Source organism: Alexandromys fortis, unplaced genomic scaffold, assembly GCF_014885135.2.
Source record: "Alexandromys fortis isolate MF-2015 unplaced genomic scaffold, M_Fortis_MF-2015_v1.1 scaffold_36, whole genome shotgun sequence".
Lineage (NCBI taxonomy): Eukaryota > Metazoa > Chordata > Mammalia > Rodentia > Cricetidae > Alexandromys > Alexandromys fortis.
Genome location: NW_026067915.1, coordinates 8,364,614 through 8,374,303, shown reverse-complemented (window position 1 = coordinate 8,374,303; position 9,690 = coordinate 8,364,614). Strand labels below are relative to the sequence as shown.

At 53.4% G+C, this 9,690-nt stretch overlaps 1 protein-coding gene across 5 annotated transcripts in view; it reads right to left on the bottom strand.

Moving 5' to 3' along the window:
• Nucleotides 1-3,447: 3,447 nt before the first annotated feature.
• The window catches only part of Cacna2d2 (calcium voltage-gated channel auxiliary subunit alpha2delta 2), a 128,443-nt gene continuing 122,200 nt past the window's right edge, over nt 3,448-9,690 (bottom strand). For 2 of the 5 annotated variants that reach the window (XM_050139290.1, XM_050139286.1), the window contains 15 exons: nt 8,642-8,739; nt 8,339-8,429; nt 8,159-8,221; nt 7,898-8,001; nt 7,599-7,697; nt 7,422-7,510; nt 7,170-7,220; nt 6,874-6,945; nt 6,620-6,772; nt 6,419-6,471; nt 6,275-6,330; nt 5,990-6,116; nt 5,758-5,866; nt 5,579-5,668; nt 3,448-5,492 (listed from right to left, as the gene is read on the bottom strand). In XM_050139290.1, coding sequence (XP_049995247.1) covers nt 5,349-5,492; nt 5,579-5,668; nt 5,758-5,866; nt 5,990-6,116; nt 6,275-6,330; nt 6,419-6,471; nt 6,620-6,772; nt 6,874-6,945; nt 7,170-7,220; nt 7,422-7,510; nt 7,599-7,697; nt 7,898-8,001; nt 8,159-8,221; nt 8,339-8,429; nt 8,642-8,739 — 1,399 coding nt within the window. In that variant the 3' untranslated portion in view covers nt 3,448-5,348. Of the gene's footprint in view, nt 5,493-5,578; nt 5,669-5,756; nt 5,867-5,989; nt 6,117-6,274; nt 6,331-6,418; nt 6,472-6,619; nt 6,773-6,873; nt 6,946-7,169; nt 7,221-7,421; nt 7,511-7,598; nt 7,698-7,897; nt 8,002-8,158; nt 8,222-8,338; nt 8,430-8,641; nt 8,740-9,690 lie in introns of all 5 variants that reach the window. The other 3 variants (XM_050139287.1, XM_050139288.1, XM_050139289.1) reach the window with 3 other exon arrangements.

The window sequence follows — 9,690 nt, the reverse complement described above, 5'->3', positions numbered from 1 at the left end:
AGTTCCAGGACAGCCAAGGCTACACAGAGAAATCCCGTCTTGAAAAAATAAAACAAAGAAAAAAAAAAAACCAAAACAACAATAAGAAGGAAAACCAGGGCTGGAGAGATGGCTCAGTGGTTAAGAGCATTGCCTGCTCTTCCAAAGGTCCTGAGTTCAATTTCCAGCAACCACATGGTGGCTCATGACCATCTGTAATGAGGTCTGGTGCCCTCTTCTGGGCTGCAGACATACACACAGACAGACTATTGTATACATAATAAATAAATATTTTAAAAAAATATTAAAAAAAGAAGGAAAACCAACCAAAACAAAATTCAGAGTCAACAATTCAGTCAGATTTGAATAAATAATTTTCAGGGTAGGGACAATGTCCCATGCAATATTAAACACACACACACACACACACGTGCATGCACAAACATACACCTTCTCAACCAAAACAACCAACAACCCACTTTCCCTCAAAGAAAGAATAAGTTTACTCAGAGCAAAGAGATAGCACAGATTCTACACTGATGATACACCTTCAATATTGACAGTGACCCACATGAGTGACAGGAATCAAGGGCCAATCCCCCTTTTTGTTTTTGTTTTTTCAAGACAGGGTTTCTCTGTGAATCCCCAACTGTCTTGAAACTCAATTCTCTAGATCAGGCTAGTCCCAAACTCAGAACTCAGAGATCCATTTACCTCCATCTCCCTAGTGCTGAGATTAAAGGTGCGTATCACCACTGCCTGGTCAAAAGACCTATTTATTATTAATTTATTAGAAATTTATGAGAAGCCAGGCGGTGGTGGCGCACGCCATTAATCCCAGCACTCGGGAGGCAGAGGCAGGCGGATCTCTGTGAGTTCGAGACCAGCCTGGTCTACAAAGGGAGTTCCAGGACAGGCTCCAAAGCTACAGAGAAACCCTGTCTCAAAAAACCAAAAAAAAAAAAAAAATTTATCAGAGTCTGTGTGGTGGTGGTGCATGCCTGTATTCCCAGCAGTTGGGTAGCTGAGGCAGGATGATCAGGAGTTCAAGGCCACCTGTAGTTTGAAGTCACACTGGGCAACACGAGACTCTGTCTCAAAAGAAACAACAAAAGCCGGGCGGGCGGTGGTGGTGCACACCTTGAATCCCAGCACTTGGGAGGCAGAGGCAGGTGGATCTCTGTGAGTTCGATGCCAGCCTGGTCTACAAGAGCTAGTTCCAGGATAGGCTCCAAAGCTACAGGGAAACCTTGTCTCGGAAAAAAAAAAAAAACAAAAACACAAAAACCACCACCACCAACAACAAAAAAAACCAAAAAACAAAACAAAAAAAGAAACATCAAAAAATTATCTGCAAATCAAAACTGACTGAACTTGATCTGACAACCCTGCCCCTGCCTCAAATCATGTGTGCTGTTTCAAAGCATGGGAGCTGTTTTGAGGTATGAGGACAGCTCCTGCAGCAGTGAGAGAAACTGCATCTTGGCTGAGGCCTAGAATGTCCTTTAACATGCTGAGAGATGGCTCAGTGATCAAGAGCACTGGTTGCTCTTCCAGAGGTCCTGAATTCTATTCCACGCAACCACATGGTGGCTCACAACCACCCATAGTGAGATGAGATCTGGCGCCCTCTGGCTGCAGGCAGACGTGCAGACAGACACTGTATGCATAATAAATAAATCTAAAAAATGTTTCGAATCCAAGTGTTTCCTCCAGCTAGTCCGTGTGTGTGTGTGTGTGTGTGTGTGTGTGTGTGTGTGTGTGTGTGTACGGACACAGGCCCTCATGCTCTTGTGTGAGCATGTGTGTATGGCATCCATCACTTCCTTATTTATTTTTGAGACAGGATCTCATTGTGCAGCCATGGGTAGCCAGGAACTCACTACATAGACCAGTCTGGTCTCAAACAAACAAGTCCACCTGCCTTGGCCTCTCCAGTGCTGGAATTATATTTATATTTATGTTTTGAGACAGGGCCTCTCACTGAACCGGGAACTCATCAGTCCAGTTAGGCTAGCTGGTTTCATGAACTCTGGGGTTCTGCCTCCTGTCCCAACTCTTCAGGCCACCGACCCCAGTGCTGGGGTTAAAGACCACTGCACTGGGCTTTGTTCATGGGAGCTGAGACCCTGAACTCAGGTCCTCGTGTCTGCACAGCAGGCACGTTGCCAACTGAGCCATCTTCCAAGCCCTGCCACTTGAGACATTAGCTGATTTTTTTTTTTCAATTTTGAGGGGTCTCATGGAGCCCAGTTCAGGCTTGGAACTCCCTGTGTAGCTAAGGATAGCCTTGAACTCCTGAGTCTCCTGTCTCCACTTCCCCAGTGTGGGTTACAGGCTAGTACCACCACACCCAGCTTTCACTGGTTTTCTTCAACCCTTCCCTCCCTTGCTCGTCTGTGCTGTGGGGATGCTATATTGGTAACTGTGCTTGAGATCACGGTGAGAACTTAGCTGGCTAACCTGCAGGGGCCCAGAGTGAATGAGTCCCTGACCCTGCTACCTTGAGGAAAAGAGTGAGCATCCAATTTAGGAGCGTCTATGTTGGTGGCTTTAGTCCTCTCCCCGTGAAAAGAAGGCAGGCCCAGGCTGGTGAGAGGACTCAGTGGGTACAGAACTTGTTGCCAAGCTTGACAACTGGAAGAACACAGGGCAAGGCGCAAACACCTCAGGCTGTCCACTGCCTTACCGCTATGCTCATGCTAAAAAACCAAACCAAACCAAACCTAATGCAGAGGTCATAAAGCTAAAGTTAGTATTAAAATATACCCGGTGAACTAGTGTGGAATGGTAACCACACAAGCCCAGAGGACAGATGATCCGGCAAGATGTTTATCAATGAGGTGGACACCAACCTGGAAGGAGTCCTGTGACATCAGGTGGCCTGTGCCCCCTCAGTCTCCTGGCAACCAGGCCAGCCGGGCCTACGCAGGGAGATCCCATCTGTCTGCCTCTCTCTCTCTTCTCTCTCTGTCTCTCTCACACAGAAGGGACTGTGTGTGTGCAGGAACTGTCCTGGCCTCTGACCTCCCTGACTCATGATGGAGTCCCCATTTACTCCTGGCTGGACCAGATCCTGGCATCCTCAAGGCAATGGATGGGTGTGGGAACTAACTTGTGTTGTGTCTCTCCAAGCAGAGGGTCTATTGTTAGGTCCTGGTCTGATCACATGGGCAGACAGAGGACAGACCTCAGCCTATTGATCATTTCATTGCTCTCTCTCTCAGAGTCCTGGCCTGGCCTTGAGACTCTGGGCGGTGCTGTTTCCCCCCTCTTGAGAGTTTCTCTCCTGGAGGCTTGTGATATGAAACAAAGCCACGACAAGGGTAGGAGTCCTATAATGCTCTTTGACCTCTGAGAAACAGGACGGCCTTGGCTTCTCCTCTGACAGAGCAGGGTGATACTCAGCGGTCACAGCCACCTGTCACCATAGCTACCCATTCCTCAACCCAAGGCCCACACAGTGGATGAAAACTGTTTGAAGTGAAAATATGAACATTATTTAATAACTGATCTTCTGTAATAAACCATTTGAAAATATTTTACAAGGAATCACACACACGATATTTTACAAAGTTTCTCGACTTTTTTTTGTCGCTGTTGTTTTTCCAACTTGTCTGTACAAAATAGAATAACAACGAAAAAAAGGGCAAAGTAAAGGAAATGGCCCCCCAAGTCCCTCAGCCCAAGGTGAGAGGACAGCCAGGTCAGGCGGGTGGATGAGAGGAATGGACCCAGCCGGGGGACGGACAAACTACTTGATGGGGACTGTTGTTTTTAAACTTAAAATATATACTTATTTTTCTGTATACGTTTGTTTCTTTTTTGTTTATATTCTCCATTGAGCACCTGACTACACTACAGTTACACACGCCCCCACAGGACACAGCGGACATCCAGGCTGGGCACACATCATGGACGCCCACCCTGTAACCAGCATTGGGCATGGACCATACACACACTGAGAAAGCAACAAGCAACGTGACATTAATTAACGAACCATTAATTAATGCATCACCCTCCCCCCTCTTCCCGGTCCAGCTGAGCCTCATGGCTACACCCCCCGGCCCTCAGTCCCCTATTGGCCCCAGGTTGGGATGCCTTTGGGAGATGACATGGATGAATCGTGTGAAGAGATGTGTCCAGGCCCAGACTTGTGTGTGTGTGTGTGTGTGCGCACGCACAGTGTTTACGTGTGTGCACAGTAGAAGTGTGTGTTCAGCAAGGGAGGGGCAATTTGGCCTCCTAAGGGAGGGAGTGTTTGTGTGTGTGTGCATGTGTGCGTGTATACAAGGAACAAAGAGTTGGGCCTGGGTGTGTAAGAACCAGATTGGGGGTGGGATGGCCCAGCCAGGAGAGACCAAGTCACCCCTGCTAAGGCAAAGAGTAATGTCTGGAGGGGTTCTTCTGCTAAAGGGGTTCAGGCAGTGATGCGTGGTCCTACTAGGGTCCTGACACTAGTGAGGAATGGACATAATGAGCACCTCGCAGGGAGAGGGGACTGGAGGGGACACTGGTGGCTAGGGGTGAAACAAAGAGGCCTTCCCCAGCATTTGGCACTGTCTGACATTCAGCTTTAGAGATGGGAGGGCCAGCCGGGCTGCATCATCTCCGAGTGTAGGCAGAGGGGAGCAGAGACGGAAGGCACAGGCCTACCCTCTCCCTGACCTCTGCCCTCTGTAAGGCTTTGTGGGCCCCCCATGGTGTGTGCCCATGTCCGTTGGTGTGCTCCCTCTGGGGTATGTCTAATGAGAGTCCAGTTTCTGCTTTCAGGGGTCCAGGTGTGTATGGGGTGTGTTCGAATTGATGTCATTGTGAGACTGTCCTGACACCTGCAAGGCTGGGGCGTGGGTTTGTGGTTGTAGGTCTGAAAGGAGCAGGAGCCTATGGGGGGCTGCCCCAGAATCTCTCTCATCATTACTACCTCTCTTCTTCCATTATTTTCCCCAGAGAAGGTGAGTTTGAGCGTGAGTGGGGCCAAAGGGTCAGGTTAGGGGCACCCAGCAGAGGCAGGGTTGCCTACACAGAGGAAGTCTCCAGGCAGGTTGGTCGGTGGAGGCCTGGTTTGGCACCAGTACTTGTGGCCTCCTTGTCCCAGCCCACGGAGATGAGTCCGGGGTCTGTGGGCACTTGGACAGTTCAGGGGTAAGATAAATCTTGAGTGCCAAACACCATGACACCCTACTTTGGGGCTCCCCTGCCCCAAGGCACAGGCTCTGGGGGGAGGGGCCCAGGTCCTTCAGTGAGGGAGTGGCCCAGGCGCTAGGTTGTGGACTGTGGGATGAGGGGGATGGGAGGGTGAGCGAAAGAGTAGGAGGCCAAGGCGGGGGTATGGTGTGTGTGTGTGTGTGTGTTGGGAGGGGGGTCGCTCAGAGGCGGCGAGAGGCAGCAAAGGAGTGGACTTGAGGCTGTGGGCGAGGCGGCAGGCCCAGGAGGAGCAGCAGCTGCAGGGAAACCAGGACGCCCAACGATGGCGGGAAGGAGGCTCCGCGGCCACAGTCTGAGGTATCTTCCTGCAGCAGGGAAGCAAACAAGCAGGCGGTCGTCCCCCAGCCGGCGCAGTATCGTGGACGTCAGCAGCCCCGCTCCCCCGACTCACCGTGGCGTTGTAGTCAAAACAGATGTGAGGGCCTCTTCGGTACCGCGGTCTCTGCACCAGTTCACATTGTTCCGGGCCGTCCGCTGGGCATGGGTGGGGAGTCAAGGAGGAGGCGGCTGCAGCGACACGGAGGGGAGCATAGGGCAGAAGGGGCGCGGGGAGGGCGGGGGCAGGATACAGTGTGTCTCCTTCTGCAGCAGCCGTCCCGCCTCGCACTGGCTGCACAGAGGCTTCTCAGCCACCACGAACAGAAGGTTGGTGTTGGTCAGTCTCTGCGCGTGGAACAACCTGGAGGGACGATCGGAGGGCGGCATCTTGGAGGTTCGCTCCTCCCCGGAGCCACGGTCCTGACCACGCCCACCACACAGACCACACCCCTCCAACACGCCCCGCCTCTCGCCCTGCAAGTACCTGCTGCAGTTTCCGCAGTCGATGATGGCGTTGTAGGACGCGTTCACCGAGCCGAAGTAGTACTGGGTCTGCTTCACGACGCAGCTGCTCTCGCGCGTCTCGGGGCTGCCCTCGGCTTCTGCCGGATCTGCGGGGCCCAGACGCCTCAGCCCCGCCCACAGACCCTGACACGGTGTCGGCCTCAGCTTGGCTCAGCCCTAAGCCCCGCCCTCCCAGGGAAGCGGGCGGGCGGCAATTCCCACCCGTGGTGTAGATTTGAGGCCGAGCCTCCCAAGTCCTACCTACCTGCCTGGAACCAGCTGTGGTAGATGAGGCCGTAGAGTAGCTGCTGGAATAAGGACCTGTAGAGCACGGGGCACCGAGTACTGGCGGTTAGAAGAGGGCAGTGCCTTCCTGGCCACCTGTACCAAGCACTCCTCCAGGACTCACCAGGCGGCAGCAGAGGTCCACCAGGCCAAGTTAAGGAAGTCTGCAATGGTTGGCTGTAGTGGAGAGAGGAGTACGCGCTTCTACTGTTGCCTCTGGCTCTAGGTCAACCCCAGCTCTCTCAAATGTTAGAAGTGGGGGAGGGTTCGCTGTAGGCGGGTCTTCCAACCGCCCCCCCCCCTCCGGGCATTTCTGGGAGCTCACCACAAAGACACCCCGGGGTGCAGCACCCAGGTTTCCAGGAGGCTGTGGGGCACAGGCTGCCTGGTAGTCATAGGATTCCTTTCGGGTGTAGAATGAGTTATTATAGAGGGCCAGCATCAGATTGGCATCCACCTCACTGAAGAATCTGCCAACCTGGTGATGCAGGGAGGGAGCAATAGTCACAGTGCTGGCGGTGCCGCACCTCTAGAGGGCTCTGCCCTATCCCTTCCTTTCACTTTCTTCCGGACCCTCACCTGGTCCCACTGATGGTTCTGGTTTGACAGTACCAGGAATCCTCCGTCATCGATGAGGACACAGAGTAGGTCCTAAGAGGCAGGGAAGGGGGATAAATACGGCGAGGAACCCCGCCCCAGACTATTTCAGGCGCTGGTAGTCAAACTACTCCGAATGAGGGGCTCCACTGCTCTAGGTTTGTCAAGCCTGAAGTCAGGGTAGGGGTGTCAAGATCTAAAGGCAGGCTAGGAGTCACGGGGGACCAAGAAGTCTGGGGATGAGTGAAGTTGGGGTCCAGAGCAGAGTCAGCACTCACCTCATTGTTAACCTCGCAGTCCATCTCACAGTGGCTGCTGGGGCCACACTGCTGGGCAGAGAATGGGTCTGTGAGGTGCCAACCAGTTTCCCTTGTTTCTGCCACCCTTCATATGCTGGTTCTGCAGCCTATCTGCAGTACCCCGGCTTCCCACCGGTGCCAGAGCCACTCCAAGTGGCAGGCTCGTTAGGGGTCCTTGGGGACTCCAGAGAGGACACTGCTGGGCTTACTTCCCTTCCCCTGCCCAAATACCTTCTGAGGTTGGTCTTGATGGGTGCGGTTACTGGCAAGCACCTTGAACTTTTCGGCCCAAGCCTCTAGGTCCAGTTTGACACCCACCACTGTGGGAGATAGCAGTGGACTGTATGCTACCTACCTAGTTGGTTTCCTGACTACTGTCTCTTGCCCCACCTCCGTCTTCGTATTCACCTGCTGGCCTCAGTGTGCGACGACCTAGACTCAGCTCCACAGCTGTGCTGACGAGGACACCCACCGTGTCATTTTCCAGCTCCAGTGGCCTTAGCAGGGCTGGGGTGGATGGGTGGAGCAGTCAGAAGGGAAGGCTGCCCATACTGGCCACTCCAAACTGGGTCCTACCAACCCAGGACTAGACCCAGTCTAAGCCTCCAGCACCCCAGACAGTGTTTGGCATGGCCTTTCTCTTCACATGTCCCTGGTCTCAGCTAAGGCCTCCCACCTGCTGATGGGCACCGTGGACAGACACTCACAGTCCTGGTGTGGGGGCTTGAAGATATAACCGTGGTTATCCAGGCTGCGGCGGTAGAAGCTGGCATTGAAGGGTTCAGGGTTCTCTGTCCAGTCTTCGGCTGCCCTAGAGCGCCCATGACAGGCAGAGCTCAGTGGGTGTATGACTGGATACCAGGGGCAGCTTGTGGTATACAATGGTCTTAGCAGTGCAGAGGCTTCTGGGTAGTAATGGTTAGGTCCCAGACAGGGAGGGCTGTTGGTGAGTGGGGTTGGTCACTTACTTGTTGGGGAAGACACGTGTGATGCCGCCATCCGTGGCAGCAAATACGGCTAGCAGGCTGTACCTGGGGACAACAGGGAGGTGGGATCACAGACCTGCATTCTACTGTGCAAGGCCAGGGCCTCTGGGTCAACCCCAGCCTCCTGCCACACACAGTCACAGCCAGGGTGGTGGTGCATACGTGTTGAGATCTTGGTCCCGCCACACACGTTCTACTAACTGCTGTGTAATGCCCGTGTCCAAAATCAAGTTATGCAGAAGGAAGTTATTGCCTGGAACAGAAGGATAACTTGGAAGGATGTCTTATTGTAGCTCCCGATCATTGCTTCCCCTAGTTTCCAGGGCTCTGATGAAAGCCTTCTCTATGCCTTCGTCAGACCTTGCCTGCTTGTCTCCAGGCTTCTGTGGGTATGACCCCTCCCTCCCCTCGCTATGCCCCGACCCCAGGTGCTGCCCAGATCCAGACGCCCTGCCGTATACTCACACTGCTTCGAGTCTGGAGTCACTTTCTCCATGAGCTCAATGAAGTTTTTCAGGAATTCAGTGTTGTTGTCTGAGACATTCAGGTCCTTGCAATACTCTCTAGGGTAGGGAGGGGCAAGAAGAGTGGGCTTGGGGGGGGACGCACAGGGCAGAGGGTTCCAGGCTTCCTGCCGGGTTAGTCTGGACAAAGGCTGAGAAGTCCAGGTTGGGGGGGCGGGGCATGAATGTTCTCACAAGCTGTGGTCGCTGTGGGCCTGTAGGCTGCTTGGACTTAAGGTAGGCAGAGTGGACAGAGGAGGGGGGTCTGCTTCCTCCGCCCTGGTGGGTTTTCTCTTTCCTAGTCTTGGCCCTGCAGAACCTGCCATCTCTCCTGTATAGCTGAACCCAAATGGTGCACCCAAGAGGCCTCGAGAAATGCAAATGTTAGTGACTGGCTCATCTGCCTGAAGCCCTACAGTGTTCTCGTGGGCACGGTGGGGTTGAGTGCCAGCACTTGCTACTGCCAGTCTAAGGCCTCATCTTGCTTCTTCCTGGCCTTGTGCCTTTGGGCAATGCATCCTGGTTTCCTGGGGCTCATTATTTTCAATATGCCACAGTTGGGAAGTCAGTAGGAATGTGTAGGTCCCAGACTGGCTGTTCCTTCCCTCAAGGTGAGCAGGCCCTCACGTGGTGCAGGCTCTGGGTCCAGCAAACATGGGTACGACAGAACCTCGAGAAGGTTCTTGGAGAACAATGTTTCTCTCTCACCTGATGGGTGGAACCATCTCTCTTGCTCAATCCCTTATCCACTCCCCTGCCACCAGGGACCTCTCCAGTGGCCTATAAGACAGCAACTCTGTGGGTAATTAAAAAAATGTGCTACTTCCCCATGCTGTGCCAGGACCCATGAGTGTGGGCACCTGGGACTGGATCTCAGCCCCCACTGCTTCACCGTCCCTCAGTGCCTATGTGACGTGTACCCTCCGTATGGATGTACCCAGTGACACCCACACAGCTGTGCACAAGACATTCCACACACGTGATATGCGTGGTTACATTGTAGGGCACATC